Consider the following 21019-nt stretch of genomic DNA (forward strand, 5'->3'; position numbering starts at 1 on the left):
CCATAAACTGTAGTGAAACTAATTTACTTAAGCATTCTTTCCTTTTCAGAACCGTCTAGCAGAAATTGAACAGAATCTTGCAAAAGTAGTGAGACTTGATAACGAGATTAAAGCTCTGGACAGCAGGAAAAGGCAGATGGAAAAAGATAACCAGGATTTGCAACAGAAGATGGAGAAGGTTTGCTTTTTTAAATTCTGAGCGTCACCATCCTTCATCCTAAAAAATCAGCAGCAATCATATATTACAGAATGAATAATACATTTACTATAGAATGAACCATACATTAAAAAAAAAAAAAACTTGTGTACCCATAGCCAGAACAGTGTATTTTTTGTTCTGTTGGTTTTATTTTCCAAGCTTTGTTGGCCACAGTTGTTGTAAAACTGAGTGCAGAAAGTTGTGAATGTTTTCAGTGTACTCAATGGAGTATTCTTCAATAAATACATAATTAATTTATTTTTAAATCCCCCCATTAGTAAAGTCTCAATCCAGGAAAACGCTTAAATATATGAACAATCCTATACAGTTCACTGGGACTACTCACATTCATACGTGTTTTTCTGGAAGAGGGGCAAAGTTTATAAAAACTCAGTAAAATAAAGTGCAAAGAAACTATGAAAGATGGTGGCTATGGTTTTAAAATACACAGTTTGCTAGGAGTATTAAGCGGTTAAGTGTGGCTGACCTTCCTAATCAGTACTGTTTTTATTATCAGTCACCAGCATTGGTTGATGTCTTCAAGCATGCAAGATGCAATAGGTTGTTTTAGTTAGGTAGTAATACTGATATTCATAAATATTATTCTGCATATATCATTTCTGAGCAATTTACAATGGCAATACAAAGTGAATTTTCAGTATCCTGTGGCTCTCACAGTGAAGAGCAATCAGACAGCCATGAGTATTAAGGAGTGGCTACCATCAATAAAATGGCCCCTAAAATAAATAGTTTAAATATCACAAATAGCTGGTAGGATACAATGTCATGAAGCTGTATTTCTTTTTGATTTAGTAGGGAGATGGGGATTAAAACTGTTATTACCTTTCCCTCCAAGATCTATGGAGTAGAATGTACTGCTCAGTGTGGTAAACAATGGAGTTAGCGATTTTATAGAGTAGTAATGACTTGTCATGACCATATGTAAATGGCATTAACTGGCAGTGGACAGCAGAGCGACCCAAACTTGACTTACAAGTACAGGGACATCTCTTCTCATTAACATCACAAATATTCTTATATTCTCTCCCCTTTAGAATAGCCAGTTAAAAAGTTAGTGGTTTTCATTATGTTTGTGCTAAATATATGAAATTATTTGGACAACCAGAAAGAATTTGTCCAGGAGCACGTATCACAAAAATTATGTATCATAATGTTTTATCGGTATAAAAAAGGGGAATCCCTTTATTGGACCCAAATAATTTTACGTAGTTCTTGAGGCTTAACTCCTGCAGAAAGAAGTTTATTCAAGCTAACCCAAAATACCTTTTATCACTGTCGTTTGAGTGGTCTTATGGTAAAAATTAAAAATCGGATGATATTTTATTTTTTTTTATTTTATTCTGTGTTTAACCTTTGGAAAAATGCATTATATAGTTTATAAGCATGGGCAAAGTATTTTTTTATAAATCAGTTTAAAAAGCTAACTTTTTAATGCTGCAGTATACTCTGATTGTATAGGTTTTTCAAGGAACAGATGACCAACTAAGGGATATGTACCAGAACCATCAGAGAACAGTAAAAGAGAAGGAAAGGAGATTAACAGGCTGTCAACGTGAGCTGGATAGAGCAAGCAAAGAGTGTCAGAGATTCAACAGAGAGAAATCAGAATTGCTTGTTGAACAAGGTATGATAGGCTGATTTACAAAAAAAAATGCAGAAATGATTAGCGAATATAATATAGACACTTGTAAAAGGATTAGTGACAAGAATTTCCATGTTTGAGTCAGATGAGAATCTTGAAATGTGGTATACTTATTCAGTTGGCTGCTTGTACAAAGGGAGGTTAAAGTCTCATATTTGAACTTAGACCTTCACTGTCAGAGAGAACCAAAAGATCATTAGTCTTTTCCATGGGATTTCAATTGTACGCTTGCCCTTTTGACCAATAATGTTGACATTGGTGCACTCATTCATTTATGGACTTTTTGCGGAAAACAAGCCACTTTTGGCATTTCTGTTCTAGGTCACCAAGAAGTCATCAGTCTAACAGTTTACAAAGCATATGTATGGTCTGTGAGCTGGTTGCATTAGCCTGTGTCCTCCAGTTTGGAGGAATTGAGATCTGTCACCAATTTTAGTTAATGGATTTTAGCCAAGAAAATTGTTGGGAGGGAAGTGAGTGCACCATATGTACCCAAAGGGTTGACTTCAGGCAAGTTGCAAAGAATCCTGTGGCACCTTATAGTCTAGCAGACGTTTTGGAGCATGAACTTTCACCCACGAAAGCTCATGCTCCAAAACGTCTGTTAGTCTATAAGGTGTCACAGGATTCTTTGCTGCTTTTACAGATCCAGACTAACACAGCTGCCCTGTGATACTTTAGGCAAGTTGTATTTCGTGTGATTTCTTTAAAATTCTCTAAATACCATGCATCTTATTCTGTATAGCTTATTAATTATTACTTACATTAATTACAAGTTTTATGATCATATCTATAAACAGAAAGTGTTGTCATAAGTACAGTTATAACAATATCAATATGGAATAGTATAGGTAATGATTTTTGGAAGGATTATAAAATGGAACAGGATTAGTCAGATAGTAAGAGCATGACCTTTAAGTGATGGACATTCCTTCTTGGTGTTGTGGTAATTAGCCCATTAGCTCCTGTGTTCTTGGTTCAGAGAACTACCAAAATTCCTTAGCAGGGAAAATTAACTTAATACACATGATATGGAGGGAGGTTATTGCTTTTCTACTGAAAACAATTTAAAAACCTATATTCTGAATTTTATGTGGATTTAGAAAGAGAAAAAAGTAAACGTGAGCTGGCAATTTTAGTGTAATTTTCAGAATTATGTAATTTAAATTGGCTGAATGATTAAGGCCACAAAATAGGCACTTAGAAAAGTAAAAAATAATCTTAAATATTGGTGGCATCTTATCTCCTGCTGATCTGCCACTGCATTCTTTTGTCTCACCAACTAGAATCACTGCATTAAAATAAATGCCTTTTTGTTGAATTGGTCAAAGAAAAACATTTTGCTTTTAGATTTTTTTTTTAATCTGTACAAAATACAGACTGAGAACTCCAATTCCTTGTTTCATTGCAAAGCAAGTAAAAGCTGTGATCTGCTGTTAATATTTACTAGTGAAAACTGTTCTGCCTTCATGGAGTCCAAACATAGATCTTGTTGAAGTCTACAGATGAGGCCTAAAATAGGGAAATGGTAAAATGTGGGAATAATGGCAATGCTGATAGACCTTAAAAGGGGCATTGTCAGTAGTTTAGAGTAGTGGTTCTCAAACTTTTGTATTGGTGACCCCTTTCACGCAGCAAGCCTCCTTTTACATTTAACACTATTATAAATGCTGGAGGCTCAGTGGGGCTCAGGAATAGATGCTGCCAGCTCATGACACCCCCCCCCTCCCACCACACACACCGTGTTATAACTTTGTGATCCCCTGATGAGTCACAACTCCAGTTTGAGAACCCTTGGTTTAGAGACAAAATTCAATGTTAATGTTTTGGGGTTTTTTAAGAATTTACAAGACTGTTTGTTGAAGTGTTTTCATTATTTTTTTAAAAGTCAGTTAGTATTTTTATTTATTTTAGAAAAATAACGTCAAACTTGAAATATAGTCTTTAAAAAAAAAAAGTTAAATGTTGTTTTGAATACAGCATGTGATAACCATCCTAGTTTCCTGGGATTGCAGCGATCACATTTTCCTATTTTAAAAAATTGGAAAAGGTGGGGAGGCGTTCTCCCCTGCTGCTGTGTAAAAGACCCACACTAACTGGGGAAACTGAGTAAAGGTTCAGTCCTGCAAACACACCCACAAGTAAATGAGGATAGTCCAACTGAGCTCAGTTGACAGGTTCAGCCCTATTGACTACATGAGGGGAAAGTGACAAAGTGCTGTCAGATGTACAAAGTAAAAAACAGAAAAAAATAAGATTTTTTTTCTCTAATGTCTGTCAGTTCTGGAAATCTTATATGTTACTTGAAACAATAGTGAGTAAAAACAAATTTCCAGCGGAAGTGAGTTGGGTTTTTTGTTTGTTCTTTGGATTTTTTTTTTCAGTTTTCTCCCCCTTAGGACTTGTTTGTACAGTAACTCCTCGCTTAACATTGTAGTTATGTTCCTGAAAAATGCGACTTTAAGCAAAACGATGTTAAGCAAATCCAATTTCCCCATAAGAATTAATGTAAAGGGGGGGATAGATTCCAGGGAATTTTTTTTCACCAGACAAAAAACTACACACACAGAGTATATGTTTTAAACAATTTAATACTGTTCACAGCTGATGATTGTGAAGCTTGGTTGAGGTGGTGAAGTAAGAGGGTGGGATATTTCCCAGGGAATGCCTTGCTGCTAAGTCAGTGGTTCTCAAACGTTCACTAGTGACCCCTTTCACATAGCAAGCCTCTGAGTGTGACCCACCCCCCATAAATTAAAAACACTTTTTTTATATATTATATTTACCACCATTATAAATGCTGGAGGCAAAGCAAGGTTTGGGGTGGAGGCTAACAGCTTGCGACCCCCTCATGTAATAACCTTATGACCTCCTGAGGGGTCCCTACCCCCAGTTTGAGAACCCCTGTGCTAAATGATGAACTAGTACTGGGCAGAGCCCTCAAGGGTTAACAGGTTGTTAATGTAGCCTCTTATACATGGCAACACAAACGAGGGAGGGGAGACAGCAGAACAGACAGAGACAGGCACACACCTTGTGTGTGGGGGAGAGAGATGCACACTGCCCCTTTAAGTAAGCTGACCCACTCTTAAGTGTATTGTCTTTTTAAGTGGATCAGGAAGTTGAGACCAGCAGCTATTGCCCCAGACTCTCTCTGTCTCTCTCCCTCCAGTCCCCACCCTGCTCTATATGGAGAAGAAGGGGTAAGTGCGGTCTAGGAGCAGGGGGGAGGGGGACACCCTGACAGCCCCTGCCCTTCACTTCTCCTCTCCCCTCGCCCCAGCAAGCAGGAGGCTCAGGGAGCAGCTCCAAGGCAGAGAGCAGGAGCAGCACAGGGCAGTGAGGAGAGGGATAGCTGCAATTACTAGCCTGCTGGCAGCTGCTGCACAGGGAATTTAGAGAAGAGGGGAGATGATGCGGGGGCTGCCGGTCCACCCTAGTTCCAAGCCCCCACCAGCTAAGTGCAACAGGCTGCTCTTCCTGCAAGCAGTGGACAAAGCAGGTGGCTGCCAAAGACGTTAGAAGGGAGCATTGCACAACTTTAAACAAGTATGTTCCCTAATTGATCAGCAACAAAACAATGTAACCCAGGACGACTTTAAGTGAGGAGTTACTGTGTGCTGAAGTTACATTGCTTTAACATAAATTAGTTTAAAAAGCAATTTAGGTAAACTGTTGCAACCCACTGTGTAGGCACACCTGTGTTGATTTAAACCTGGTTGTATTCTGTAGCTTGTTTCTGTAAATTTACCAATGAAGGCTAAACTGGTAAAAGTCATGTTTAAATTATTTTAGCGTCCACACACAAAGTTGCCCTGATGAAATCAGTTTAGCATCACACCTTTAGTGTAAAAGTATATGGGCACCGCAGACCAGACTAAAAATCAAAGTTGCCCTAATTAGTCTATGTTCATTGCCGACACAAATAGAAGTTCAAAAGTAAACAGCATAAATAGTGATAAGTAAACTAAACTGTTTGTGTTAATAAATCTAAAGTGGCATTAGTAACATAAGAAATGAAACTTATTTCTTAAAAAAAAGACATTTTAAGAGTCTGTTCAGCTATTCCTAGAAACTGCTAAAATTCAGTTATTGATGCATGCGATTTAAAAAAATTGTGTAGAAACATCCCTTCCAAGTGATTTGCATATTGAACATAATCAGATATAAACAATATAATATCTTCTTGATGTATACACTTCTAAGTGTGTAAACCTTATTTTTTATGTGTGCGTGCATGTGTGTACACAAACATATTTGTGAAGGTCGTCTTCAGCTACAAGCAGATCGTCACCAGCAGGACATCAGAACCAGGGATTCGTTAATCCAGACTTTAGCAGCAATGTTGGAATTAGATGGTTTTGAACGAACACCTTTTAATGAAAGACAAATTAACAGTTTTCACAAGCTTGTGAAAGAGAGACAAGAAAGAGAAGTGGAAACTGCCAGTCAGTTAATGGTAAGATTTCGTCACCTTGCTTAAAGCATTCTCATATCTGTTTTCATAATGCATGTGCTGTGATAGCAGTAGAGTCATCAGATGTTATGTTCTTTATTTCCTAGTCAAATGTTCACAAGGGACCTACTCTACCATTATGTGTATCCTTATCTCACAATTCTAATATTGTACACACAGTTGTCAACAGTTTTTAGAATATACTTGGTATTAGAAGATGCTTTATATTGTTCAGGGGTGGTGGTGGTGGTGGTTGTTGTTGTTGTTTAAATTACACACGTGTAACTTATCACAAGCTCTAATGTAGTGAAAAAGCGTTTAATACTTGGATTGTGAGTTCCCTGGGGAAGGCACCATCTTTTTTGTTCTGTGTTTGTACTGTGCCTAGCACAATGGGGTTCTGACCCATGACTGGGGCTCCTATGTAGCACAGCCACCAACTTTTCATTGTATTGGCAGGTGCTCAACCCCTGGCTGTGCCCCAGGCCCCACCCCAACTCTACCCCTTCCATCAGTGCCACAGCTCCACCTCTTCTGGCCCTGTTCCACCCCCACTCTGTCTCTTTCCGCCCCCAAGCGCGCCGCATCCCTGTGGCGCCCTGCTTTCCCCCCAGCCTCCTGCATGCTGCGAAACAGCTGATTGAGGTGGATGGGAGGCACAAGGAGGGGTGGGGAGGCGCTGAACCGAGGGGCCCGCTAGCAGGCAGGAGGATGGAGGGGTGGGACAGATGGTAATGGGGGGCTGTTGGTGGGTGCTCAACACCCACCATTTTCCCCAGTCCTGGAGCTCCCACAGAGTCGGTGCCTATGTTAGGTAGTATAGTAATACAAATAATAATAATTCTGTTTAACATGAATGTCTAGAAATGGCTGGAAAAAATCATCCTTGCCTGTGAAAAATGTTGAATTTTTGAAAAAAAAAATTTTTTTATCCCACATCAGGAGAATCTAAATGGAATTTTTCAGTTTGTTCAGAGGACTGCCTGACTTCTGCTAGGATGGCTGACTCCCCAAAAGCATGTCTTCTTGGGCTGCCCAGCTTAAGAAACTTGCTACCCAGGCATTAAGGCATCCCCAGCTCCCAAGCTTTCTGCCAGGTGAACTTCTGGCAAGCTAGGAAAGTGGATAGATGAGCTGGCAAGAAACCAGGCAAGTTTTCGTTGGAAACCCGTCTGGTTTCTGTCAAAAGATTTGTCAAAATCAACACTTTTCTGCAAAATAATTTGATTTCAACGACTCAGTATTTTCCAACAGAAAAACGTTTTGGTGGAAAATTTCCAACCAGCTCTATTATTATTCCAAAATATTTCAGCATGTTGCATTAGAGAGATGCCAATATGGTGATAGTGATCTGCTTATAGGAAAAAAAAAGTCTGTAGGGGACTCTGTATAAAATAATTCAGCTGTAGATAATTGCTTGGTAACTGTTTTTGATGGTTTCTTCAGAGAGAATTTGCAGAAAAAGAAACAATGAAACAAAAACAGATAGATGAAATAAGAGATAAGAAAACCGGACTGGAAAAAACCATTGACCTGAAGTCAGACATTCAAAATAAGAAACAGGTTGAACTGAAGAATGTGAAATATGAACTGAATCAGTTGGAGGAGTCTTCAGACAGGATTCTGGAACTGGATCAGGAACTCATCAAGGCTGTAAGATTTTATATTTGAATAATTTAAATAAATACACCACAGAAAGCATATTCAGTTTTCTTGATGCTTTTGGTCATATCAAGTATTGCAGATGCGGACAACGGTGACATAATGAAAAAACCTGATCACCCCTGCCGTCCCAAAAAACCTGAAATCTACATCATATTCTGTGAGAGTAAACTATATTTTACTTCTTGGAATAGGAACCAAGAAAAATCATGACTGAAATGAGCATGGTGCCATGATTTTCAGTTATAAACTTATAACAAGACATCCCTATTCAAGGGCAAGTTGTCTAACTGCTGCCTCCTTACTTGTGCCTTTTTAACCAAATGTTTGTACTTTGCTTATAGCTGAAGAATTTATTGCATCATGGAATTTCTCTACATAGTCTTTCCCTTAAGGAAAACTCTTAAGTATAGTTTATCATTCAGTGGATGCCAAAGAGCAAACAGGGTGTGGATGAGGCACATTGAAGCCATGTTCTATCCATCTATCACCTTAACAGGGGAATGAAAACTCATTTTTCTTCTCTTATATTAGCACCCATCAGAGTAGTAAATGAGCAGTTGGGGAGGCTGTGCAACCTTGTTGGAGTCTTAACGTCCATGTCCTCTTTTCTTTGTTTTACATCCCTTGTGAACAGCACCATTTCACAGCCTTCATCCTTCCGTATGGAGTCCTTTCAGATCATGTAATTGTCATTCCTTTATCCATCAGAGTTATTGCTGTTGAGAAATGAAAAGTGCTCCCTTCCTCTTGTCTCATTATCAGTCTGACTTCATCAGTCTTGTTCTCTAACTGGCATAATTATAAATCACATTTTAAAAATAAATATTTGGTTGATTTTATTTTTCTATTTAGGAACGTGAACTAGATGAGGCTGAGAAGAACAGCAATGTGGAAGCCCTTGTATTGGAGGTACAAAAACTTCAGAATGAGAAAGCAAACCTGGACAAGGTTCTTCAGAAATTGGATCAGGAGATGGAACAGCTAAACTTGCATACCAAGACAATCACCCAAATGGATATGTTTAACAAAGACAAAGTAGCGTATTCCTTTTTATTTTCCTAGTATCGTCTTCTTAAGAAATTTACATGAAGTTAATATCTTTCACTGAGGCTTTATAAGGAGCAGTTATTTCTCAGAATCTTACATCATTAATTGCATAAAAAATTCTGTGCCTTTGAAAAAAGATTTAACTTTATATGTACACTGAACAAAATAACAGTTTGTGAATTTAGAAAAGTACATTTTTAAGAGTATTTTGTTCCCCAAGGTGGACAAAGAGGAGCAGATCAGAAAAATAAAATCTAGACATAGTGATGAATTAAACTCATTGCTGGGATATTTTCCTAACAAAAAACAGCTTGAGGATTGGATTCATGCTAAAACTAGAGAGATTAACCAGACAAGAGACAAGCTTGCCCAGCTTAAGTAAGTATTCGTTTGCTCGATTCTGGCTTCAGAATTAATTTCTGAAGTTAGTTCATTTTGAAGTTGCAGAGTTTAATCCATTGTTTCTGTTCCCTTACTACAGTTATGTCTTGTTTGATTTATTGTTGTTGTTTTTTATTGTTGCATCTTAAAATTAATGCATATTTAAGGTCAGAAGGGACTGTACGCTAATCTAGTCTGACCTTCTGCATAACACAGGCTAAAAAACCTCACCCAGAAATCTCTATATCAAGCCCATAATTTCTGTTTGTAAAATTACTGAGGCCCCAGTCCTGCAGCGGGATACATATTTGGCAGACCTCTTAACAGTTGTGCAGAATCCAGCTGAAGTTCATAAGACTCAATATGGATCTGTAAAAGCAGCAAAGAATCCTGTGGCACCTTATAGACTAACAGACGTTTTGGAGCATGAGCTTTCCTGGGTGAATACCCACTTCGTCAGATGCATGACAAGAAGTTTGGTTACTATGTGCAAGAGATAATGCCGCCCACTTCTTGTTTAAAATGTCACCTGAAAGTGAGAACAGGCGTTCACATGGCACTGTTGTAGGTGGCGCCGCAAGATATTTACGTGCCAGATGCACTAAAGATTCATATGTCCCTTCATGCTTCAACCACCATTCCAGAGGACATGCTTCCATGATGATGGTGCTTGTTAAAAAAAAATAATGCGTTAACTAAATTTGTGACTGAACTCCTTGGGGGAGAACTGTATGTCTCTTCTTCTGTTTTACCTGCATTCTGCCATATATTTCATGTTATAGCAGTCTCGGATGATGACCCAGTACGTTCATTTTAAGAACACTTATATTTCACAGCATATTTGACAAAATGCAAAGAAGGTACCAATGTGAGATTTCTGAAAATAGTTACAGCGCTTGACCCAAAGTTCAAGAATCTGAAGTGCCGTCCAAAATCTGAGAGGGACAAGGTATGGAGAATGCTTTCAGAAGACATAAAAGATGCAGAAACTACAGAACCTGAACCACCAAAAAAGAAAATCAACCTTCTGCTGGTGGCATTTGACTCAGATGATGAAAATGATAATGCATCAGTCCACTCTGCTTTGGATCATTATCAAGCAGAAACCGTCATCATCATGGAAGCATGTCCTCTGGAATAGTGGTTGAAGCATGAAAGGAGAAATGAATTTTTAGCACATCTGGCACATAAATATCTTGTGGCTCCAGCTACAATGGTGCCATGTTGTCATAAACAGATAAGAAAAGTTAATAGCACAGAAGTACTTTATATCTCTTTGACTGTAAAGGGTTAACAAGTTCAGTAAGCTTGGCTGTCACCTGACCAGAGGACCAATCAGGGGACAGGATACTTTCAAATCTTGAGGGAGGGAAGTTTTTGTGCTGTGCTGTTAGTTTTTGGTTGTTGTTCACTCTGGGGGCTCAGAGGGATCAGACGTGCAACCAGGTTTCTCTCCAGTCTCTCCAATACATGCTCTTATAAGTTCAGACTAGTGAGTACTAGGTAGATAAAGTGAGTTAGGCTTATGGTTGTTTTCTTTATTTGCAAACATGTATTTGGTTGGAAGAAGTTCAAATGTGTATTTGGCTGAAAGGAGTTCAAATTGTTGTTTTGCTGAAAAGATTTTAATTTATACTTGTATACTTAGGCTGGGAGGGTGTTCCCAGTGTCTATAGCTGAAAGACCCTGTACCTATTCCATTTTTTTTTTTAATTTACAAAGATAATTTTTACTGTTTTTTCTTTCTTTAATTAAAAGCTTTCTTGCTTAAGAACCTAATTGTTTTTTTATTCTGGTGAGACCCCAGGGGACTGGGTCTGGATTCACCAGGGAATTGGTGGGGAGAAAGGAGGGAAGAGGGAGAGAGGCTGATTTCTCTCTGTGCCAGGATTACTGTCTCTCTCAGGGAGAATCCGGGAGGGGAAGAGAGAAGGGGGGGGGGGGAAGGTGCATTTTCCTCTCTGTTTCAGGATTCAAGGAGTTTGAATCACAGTGATCTTCCAGGGTAACCCAGGGAGGGGAAGGCTGGGAGAGGCAACGGTGAGGGAAAGGGTTTACTTTCCTTGTGTTAAGATCCAGAGGGACTGGGTCTTGGGGGTCCCCGGGCAAGGTTTTGGGGGGACCAGAGTGTACCAGGCACTGGAATTCCTGGTTGGTGGCAGCGCTACGAGTACTAAGCTGGTAATTGAGCTTAAAGGAATTCATCTTGTGGACGCTAAGGTTCAGAGTGGGGAATTATACCATGACACATGTGAACGCCTGTTCTCACTTTCAGGTGACATTTTAAACAAGAAGTGGGCAGCGTTATCTCTTGCAAATAGTAACCAAACTTCTTGTCTGAGTGATTGGTTGAAGTGGGATTGAGTGGACTTGCAGGCATGAAAATTGTACGTTGTTTTATTTTTGGTACATAATTCTACATTTGTAAGTTCGACTTTCATGATAGAGAGATTCCACTACAGTACTTGTATTAGGTGAATTGAAAAGTACTATTTTTTTTTTTTTTTACGGTGCAAATACTTGCAATAAAAAATAAATATAAAGTGAGCACTGTATAGTTTGTATTCTGTGTTGTAATTCAAATCATATATTTAAAAATATAGAAAACATCAAAAAATATTTAAATTGTATGCTATTATTGTTTAACAGTGCAATTAATTGTGATTAATTTTTTTAATTGCTTGACAGCCCTAGTTAGTATATAAATGGAGTAAACAACAATAAAAATGAAATTCAGATATCATTTCTAGGAAGTTATGGCCATGGATATATCATTTAGAAATGGATTCCAGAAATAAGCTAGAAAACAAAAATAATGTCTTGGCATAAGAACATAAGAGAGCCATACTGGGTCAGATCAAAGGTCCATCTAGCCCATTATCCTGTCTTTCGACAATGGCCAATGCCAGGTGCCTCAGAGGGAATGAATAGAACAGGTAATCATCAAGTGATCCATCCCGTCGCCCATTCCCAGCTTCTGGCAAACAGGCTAGTAGACTTTTGAAATGCAACATATTGTCCCATTCTTCAAATTAGCAAATAAAAAGTATTATCCAATGCTTATAGTATTGAAAGTATTCCTTATAGATTGGCTTTTCAGCCAAAACTGGCAGGAATTTATCCAATGTGGATTTGAGATTCAAACTAACCTAATAGTTTCCGGGCTATAATGGTTTGTAAACTTATTTTGGTCCCCATCTTTAATATAAGAATTCGCACATTCCTATTTCAGCAAAGAATTAGCTTCAGCAGAACAAAATAAAAATCATATCAGTATTGAGCTAAGAAAAAAAGAAGAGCAGTTGTCCAATTATGAAGACAAACTTTTTGATGTTTGTGGAAGCCAGGATTTTGATAGTGATCTATACAAACTTCAGGATGAAATTGAAAAAACTTCAAAGCAGCGAGGTAAGTTTACGTATTTCTTCATTTTCGTCTAAAGCTCTTTTTAAACCTAAATTCCAAATCCTAAGACAGTAATACTGCCTGTTATATGGCATAGTGGGTCCTTGTGAGATGAGCAATAGTTAATATAAAACCTGATATAAGGCCCAGCCTGAAAGTGCCATATTTAAGAATAAAATTAAAATCATTTTTCCTTAGTTTTATTCTTCTATATTGCATGTAAACAGCCACGAAAATATTTTCATTCCCTCAGTGAATTTGCTACCTTATTATTTCGTTCTTATAAATTTACTAGTAACTACTTTGACATAGTAAATATTTAGGTCCTGATCCTCGGTTGTGTCAAAGCTGGAAGAATATTCCGCTACCTGGATCTGCCAGCTGTGCAAACAGTGTAAATGAGCAGCCCCAGTGTGGCCACAGATGTGGCTCGTTGTGTTTAATGTTAGCAGAAGAGTCTGGTAGTATTAAAAGAAAATTACAGTCACTTTCACAATTGATTTGTTTAAGAGAGAGCAATTTAAGCTAAACTATTCCCTTGTTCTATTAATTTCACAGGTATCAAATTTGTTTCCTTTTATAATGCAACAAATTATTGTTGCAGATTTCATTATTCACAACTTTAATTGACAAACTTTTAATTTATTCTTTTAAAAACAGCTATGCTTGCTGGAGCAACAGCAGTTTATTCACAGTTTATTACACAACTGACAGATGAGAACCAGTCATGTTGCCCAGTTTGTCAGAGGGTCTTTCAAACCGAGTCAGAACTGCAAGATGTAATTAGCGATCTGCAGTCCAAGTTACGTCTTGCTCCAGATAAACTGAAGTCAACAGAGTCTGAGCTTAAAAAAAGAGAAAAGAAGCGTGATGAAATGATGGGGCTTAAACCAATAAGGTAAGGTACCACGCAGAGTATACTACGCTTCTTATTACACACTTTTAAAAGGAATCATATTATTCCAAATGATGATAGTTTCTGTGTGTTACAAAGAACAAGGATAAATGTGAGGAAAATATTTTGGAAGTAGATAATTCAACTCTCAAAACACTAACCCTCAAAAGTGTCATGTCAATCTATAATAACTAAGAGCTTTGTCCTTTACTCAGTTTAGACTGTACTATATGTTTGACAATTCCAGGATTTTCACGTTCCTGTTGAGGGCTAGGCAGAGGAATTGGTTAAGTGTCGCTTCTTCAGTGGTCATGTCCAGTATAAAAAAATCCTTCTTTTTCTTTCACTTTTTAACATCTATAATTATTAAAATGGTGAAATTATTTATGCTGTTGCTAAAATGTCTTCTTTCTACTTCATGTTAAATATGTTTGCTGAAGCTATTTTATCCCTTGACATTAGATCTGTCTAAGGAGCAGTTTAAGTATTGTTGTCTTTGAAATTTACCAGATGGCACCAGATAGTTAATGTTTTAAAAAAAAAATCCCCAGAAGGATCCCTGCAGATCTCTCTACAAAGATTAATTCTCCTTTCTTCAAAATTGTCTGCATCTTTTAAACTGGGAAAAATGTATCACAGAAGGCACTTTGACTCTCCTTTTCTTCTCTCCCCACAACTCCCCCAAAACAAAATTGAAAAAAGTTTAGCATTCATGTCAGTACCAACAAGATTTGGGGTTGGGGTGGAAAACGCATGAATTTTGCAGAGATGAAGGGTCTCCAGGCTCAAGAAGTTTTAGGAGCCTGTTTTCTAGCAGAGTCTGGTTAGCTCAGGGTTGCATGGCACTTAGTGTGTAAGAGAGGGGGAAAATAAGTACACAATATAAAAACTTTTTATGCTTTTCCTTCACAAGGTGGTAGTATTGTATAGTGGTTTTCTGTACAATCTGAGACTAGCATGAGCACGTTGCTTTGATAAGTTTTCTTGGCTTTGAACTGGATCTGTTACCATAGGTTGATAAATGAGATGACCAGATGGGCAGATTTCTGTAAAATAGTTTCATCTGCTCCAATTTTAAATCATAGCACAAATTACCCATTATTTTGAACTTAAGCTACTTTAAATTGAACTTTAAATGGGCAATTGTTGTTATGGATTTATTTTATATTAAGGCAGACCATAGCTGAACTTAAAGAAAAGGACATACCAGACTTAAGAAACAAGCTACAGAATGTAAACCGAGATATTCAGCGCCTAAAGAGTGATGTAGAAGAACAGGAGACTCTCTTAGGTACAGTCATGCCTGAGGAGGAAAGTGCCAAAGCATGTTTACAAGATATAACACTTATGGAAAGGTACCAGGTAAGTTTACTAGACTTATTAATTAATAAAATAACACTCCCTTAGTGCTACCTTGGTATGCAGTCTGTTGCAGTGCCTCGAAATGTTGAAGGATCTCAAAAACAGTAGAGGAAAAAAAGGATATTTTAAAAAAAAAAAAAATTATCACAAGTGGTTATGGGTGATGATAATATATACTTGTATAGTGACCTTAATTTCAGAGAATTCTAAAGTGCTTTACAAACAATTCACAAGCATCATCGGGTTTTGTAGAATGCCATGGTGGAAGTAGGGGAGAGATCTTTTACCTGTGTTCTCCAGGCCTTCAAATGGGAACACAATCACTTTGGACGCTGCTCCGGATTAGTGACTGAACTATCCTTTACAACCCTAACCTTCTGCCACTCTATTCCAACTCTTCCTGTCTCTGGGCTTCATACTATGTTCCTTTCCAAATATTGCCCATTTGCTATAGCACCATCCACATACATGTGGGGGCAGCATTTGCGCCATAATAAGGTGAAAAAATTCGTGCAGCACTGAATAAGAGAAGATAAATTCAAGAATGTTCCTAATTCTGACTGATTTTTAGAAAAAACAAAGCAATAGCTGACATAGTTTCAGCTGTGTCGTACCATGGCACAGTGTTTAAAGGTGTGTCAAATGGGCAGGAAATAAAGTATATATTTCTGCACCCTGTATGATTTGAATCATACTGATTTAAAATTCCCTTTGTTCTGAATGCATCATTATATATTTATTACTCCTGGCTACATTTTTCCTTTCTTTGTTTCAACGGACCTTAAGTGTAAGCTTTTACAATTGTGCCTAATTTAATAACATGGACTACAAAATGACATCATCAATTTTGCACACCTGAATTTTTCAGATAGAAACCCTTGTGTGAATGCTGTTTTCCCGTGCACATCTGAAGTTCTGAATTTGCAGGTGTTGTCTATAGTATAAACTCAGTTTCTAATAACCTCATCCATTTGTACATTTGTTTTAAAAATAAATAGTACGTTTTAGATTAAAACACATTTTTTAGTATAAGCTGCTCTGAATTTGAAGTAGGGTAAGTGCAAGATTGTTTTCTTAAAGTTATTAAATACAGCAATCAATACTACAAAAATTTTAACGTTTTTTTTTCCTGTTGTTGTTTTCAGACTGATCTAAGGGATGTTGAACGAAAAATTGCCCAGCAGGCCAATAAGCTGCAAGGGGTAGACTTAGATCGAACTCTTATGAAAGTAAGCCAGGAAAAACAAGAAAAAAAACACCTGTGGGATACAGGTAAATCATACAAGTAAACTGGTAGTTTCCCAGCTTCTGTGCATTTTGAATATTGAAAGTAACTTTTTGAAACTTCTTTTATGAAAGTCTCTGTTTTAAAATATATGCTTATTTATATTTTTAATTTTTAAAGCAATAGCTGATTATTTAATATATTTTAATGTAATCTTATTTCAGGCATACTGCTTCTCATTTTTCATTGAAATGTTTTGTATGTTATGGATCCATCATATGATACTAAGAGTAAGATTTCAGTTAGTGCAGAGTAAAAGGTTTTGGTTAATGTAAGGTTGACTAAATGTGTGTGGGGGGGGGGTATTTATTTTTCTGCAGTTACTGGTAAAATTGAGTTAAATCAAAAACTTAAACAGGACCAGCAGACTCAGATCCAGCAGCTAAAGAGTACAGTGAATGAACTTAAAGCAGAGAAGCTACAAATTTCCAGTAATATGCAGCGTCAACAACAACTGGAGGATCAGACTGTGGAATTGTCCACTGGGGTTCAGTCTTTATATAGAGAGATCAAAGTAAGAAAATCAAATAGTAGTTTCTTTACTTTTGTGGAAATACTATTAAATATTGAATTTAACTGGGGTACACTAGGATTAACTTTGTCCTATTTTAAAATTATCAGTTATCATGGAAATTAAGATTTTTTTAATTTCTCCTGTTTATTTTGCCATCATACAAACGTGGGGACCTATTGCACTTGCTTTATCTGCATATTCACAATTTCATTAACACTGAAAAAATAAACATACTTCCTTAAAAAACATTCCAGATCACAGAAAAACCAGGTGTGTTCACATGTATTCATGTGTTTTTTTCACAATTTTACAAGCAATAACAGGAAACAATCTCTAAGGCACTGAGAAGATAAGGATGGATTTCTAATGGAAATTAAGCATCTTGGCTTTTTTTTCACCTAGGAGGCGAAGGATCAGCTATTTCCTTTGGAAGCAACTTTAGAAAAACTTCAGCGGGAGAGAGTAGATCTAATCAACAAAAAGAATACAAGTAACAAAGTAACACAAGAGAAGGTTAGACTACTTATCACATGTTAGTAAAATGTATTTTGCTTAGGTTGGGATAGTAGAAATTCAGTCAATTAAAATGACACTTTTTTAGACAAAGGTGCAGGGCCTTTGTCATAAGGAAATTTGCCTTGTTGAGAATTGTGGTAGATTTACATAGTAGAAGATTAATGTGAAGCAAACTGTTAGATGTGTGAGATTGTTTAGAATTTATATTAGTGCTCATTGCCAAAGCACCTGGCTACTTTACAATTCTGACAACAATTAATTAAAAATCAATAAAATGTAGTAATATAAATAGCCTTGTTGGGGGGGGGGGGGAAGCTCTGTGTAACAACAGTCAGTAAAAATAATTATGCATCTGTCTGCTAGAAAATATAACATTTAAATGTGTTTTGAAAAGTATGGTAATGTGAGATAAACTGGATTATACCCTGGCTTTTAAAAACTAAATGGTTCCACAGTTATGTAAGCTTTAGCTATGATAATGATCTGCACTTTGAAAATGTTCTGTACTTAAAGTTTAAGCAGTTCTGTGAAGTATATATATTTCTTAGACATACACCTATATTACTTTAGATATTTTTCCCCACAGATAAATGAGATCAAAGAAAAAGTTAAAAATATCCATGACTATGTGAAAGAAATTGAGAAATATATTCAGGGAGGAAAAGAAGACTATAAAAAGGTAATTTTATAACGAAGAGAATAAAAATACTTAAACTTTATTTTTTGTTAAACTAACCACATTTCCTTTCTGTATAGCAAAAAGAGTCTGAACTTGATGAAGTAAAAACTCAACTAGCTGATTGTGAGAAACAGAAAGAAAAAATAAGTAAAGAAATGGGAACAATTAGACAAGACATTGATACTCAGAAGGTATGTTCCTACTTGTCTTGATTTATGATAGAGTATAAACTGAATGGTTAGGCCTTGATCCTGTAGGTGGGTCCAGGCAAGTGGTCCCTAGTACCCAGGCAAAACTGCAGTGACTCTGGTGTGACCCACGCTGGCACAAGGGTCTTTCCATGTAGATCAATTTGCCTGATCAGGACCTTAGTGAGAATAATTACCATGTATGAGCCCCAAAAAGTGCAAGATTTACACGTTCTAAAGTAGATTCATTCTTGAAAAGTCGGGTCTATAAAGTTCAGTTTACATGGTAGTCCAAAAGAGATAAGTATATAGTATAATTAACAGCCCAAATTTTCAGAAGTGACTAGTAATTTTGTGTGTAGAACCTTCTGAGTAGGAGGGCCCTTTAAGGATACCAGAAATCACGCAAAAAGAAAGAGGAGTATTCGTGGCACCTTAGAGACTAACAGATTTATTTGAGCATAAGCTTTCGTGGGCTAAAACCCACTTCATCGGATGCATGCAGTGGAAAATACAGTAGGAAGATATATATACACAGAGAACATGAAAAAATGGGTGTTGCTATACCAACTATAACGAGAGGCAATCAATTAAGGTGGGCTATTAGCAGGAGAAAAAAAAAGTTTGTAGCGATAATGAGGATGGCTCATTTCCAGCAGTTGATAAGAAGGTCTGAGTAACAGTAGGGGGAAAAATCATCATGGGGAAATAGTTTTTACTTTGTGTAATGACCCAACCACTCTGAATCTTCATTCAAGCCTAATTTGATGGTGTTCAGTTTGCAAATTAATTCCAATTCTGTAGCTAATGTGATTAGGTCCTCTGATGTTGTCCTGTCCTGTAGTCGGTGACTTGAAGAAACAGATTGACAGATCCAGAAATGTACCCAGAAGTCACCTACTACAGGACAGGCCCAACAAAGAAAGTAACAGAACGCTACTAGCCATCACCTTCAGCCCCCAACTAAAACCTCTCCAGCGCATTATCAAGGATCTGCAACGTATCCTGAAGGCGAATCCTTCACTATCACAATCTTGGGAGGCCAGTCCTCTCTTACAGTCAGCCCCCAACCTAAAGCAAATACACCTCTACCTCGAAATAACACAACCCGATATAATACGAATTCGGATATAACGCAGTAAAGCAGCAGCTCGGGGAGGGGCAGGGGCTGAGCTTTCCAGTGGATCAAAGCAAATTTGATATAACGCATTTTCTCCTATAACGCGGTAAGATTTTTTGGCTTCCGAGGACAGTGTTATATCGGGTTAGAGGTGTACTCACCAGTAACCACACGCTACACAACAAAAAACACTAACTCAGGAACCTATCCTTGCAACAAAGCTTGTTGCCAACTCTGTTCACGTATCTATTCAGGGGATACCATCATAGGACCTAATCACATCAGCCACAGTATCAGAAGCTCGTTCACTTGCACATCTACCAATGTGAGATATGCCATCATCTGCTAGCAATGCCCCTTTGCCTTGTACATTGGCCAAACTGGACAGTCTACACAAAAGAATAGATGGACACAAATCAGATGTTAAAAATTATAACATTCAAAAACCAGTCGGAGAACACTTCAACCTCACTAGCCACTCAATTACAGACCTCAAAGTCGCAATACTCCAACAAAATAACTTCAAAAACAGACTCCAACGCGAAACTGCAGAAGTGGAATTAATTTGCAAACTGGACACCGTTAAATTAGGCTTGAATGAAGACTCAGAGTGGATGGGTCATTACACAAAGTAAAAACTATTTCCCCATGATGATTTTCCCCCTACTGTTACTCACACCTTCTTGTCAACAGTTGGAAATGGGCCATCCTGATTATCACTACAATAGCCCACCTTAATTGATTGCTCTCATTATAGTTGGTATAGCAACACCCATTTTTTCATGTTCTCTGTATATATATGCTCAAATAAATTTGTTAGTCTCTAAGGTGCCACAAGGACTCGTTCTTTTTGCTGATACAGACTAACACAGCTACCACACTGAAACCAGAAATCAAGGCATCAGAAGTAACTAATCACTCTTTAACATGTTTATTGGCTTGTACTTGTGCTTTTTCAATACTTGAAATTCTTTGATAATGTATTTAACAACTACTACTTATATTCTCATGCATTAGCCTGGATTTATCCCATTTTTTTCACTATACTATTTGTTTAATCAGAATAAAGTGTTATTGTGACACTTACATTTTATTTATTTACAAGCAAAAATCCAACTGGATAGCTCAGCGGTTCGAGCATTGGCCTGCTAAACCCGGGATTGTGAGTTCAATCCTTATGGGGGCCATTTAGGAACCTGGGGCAAAAATCTGTCTGGGGATTGGTCCTGCTTTGAGCAGGGGGTTGGACTAGACCTCCTGAGGTCCCTTTTCTATGAAAACTGGCATGTCTGATATTTTATTATTAATAATCATCATTGTAATGCCTAAAGACATTTTGAGGCATACATGGTTCATGGAAAATTTCATCTCCAATGACTTATCTATCCAGAGCCATTGATTAAAATAATCAAAAGCTTTCATTTAGATGTGGAAAGTTATGTAATTTTGTAAAAACATGTGGAATTCAAAAAGTGCATTAGTCTATTAAACTGCTTGACTTTATTTGTCTTTAGATCCAGGAAAGATGGCTAGAGGATAACCTTACATTAAGAAAAAGAAATGAAGACCTAAAAGAAGTTGAAGAAGAACGAAAACAACATTTGAAGGAGATGGGGGAAATGAAAGTTCCACAACTGAAAAAGT

General features: G+C 37.3%; 1 protein-coding gene across 5 annotated transcripts in view; it reads left to right on the forward strand.

The window, feature by feature from the left end:
• RAD50 (RAD50 double strand break repair protein) overlaps nucleotides 1-21019 on the forward strand; it is an 82403-nt gene that overhangs the window by 45696 nt on the left and 15688 nt on the right. For all 5 annotated transcript variants that reach the window (XR_004001539.1, XM_030571999.1, XM_030571998.1 and 2 more), the window contains 15 exons: nucleotides 50-178; nucleotides 1679-1844; nucleotides 6128-6321; nucleotides 7765-7971; nucleotides 8836-9018; nucleotides 9251-9408; nucleotides 12644-12819; nucleotides 13477-13714; nucleotides 14884-15073; nucleotides 16219-16345; nucleotides 16679-16872; nucleotides 17275-17385; nucleotides 17975-18067; nucleotides 18145-18258; nucleotides 20890-21017. Coding sequence is in view for 4 of the 5 variants with exons in the window: in XM_030571999.1 (XP_030427859.1) it covers nucleotides 50-178; nucleotides 1679-1844; nucleotides 6128-6321; nucleotides 7765-7971; nucleotides 8836-9018; nucleotides 9251-9408; nucleotides 12644-12819; nucleotides 13477-13714; nucleotides 14884-15073; nucleotides 16219-16345; nucleotides 16679-16872; nucleotides 17275-17385; nucleotides 17975-18067; nucleotides 18145-18258; nucleotides 20890-21017 (2408 nt within the window). In the remaining variant the exon portion in view is untranslated. The remainder of the gene's footprint in view (nucleotides 1-49; nucleotides 179-1678; nucleotides 1845-6127; nucleotides 6322-7764; nucleotides 7972-8835; nucleotides 9019-9250; nucleotides 9409-12643; nucleotides 12820-13476; nucleotides 13715-14883; nucleotides 15074-16218; nucleotides 16346-16678; nucleotides 16873-17274; nucleotides 17386-17974; nucleotides 18068-18144; nucleotides 18259-20889; nucleotides 21018-21019) is intronic.

This window comes from Gopherus evgoodei, chromosome 8 (genome assembly GCF_007399415.2).
Source record: "Gopherus evgoodei ecotype Sinaloan lineage chromosome 8, rGopEvg1_v1.p, whole genome shotgun sequence".
In the NCBI taxonomy this organism is placed as follows: domain Eukaryota; kingdom Metazoa; phylum Chordata; order Testudines; family Testudinidae; genus Gopherus; species Gopherus evgoodei.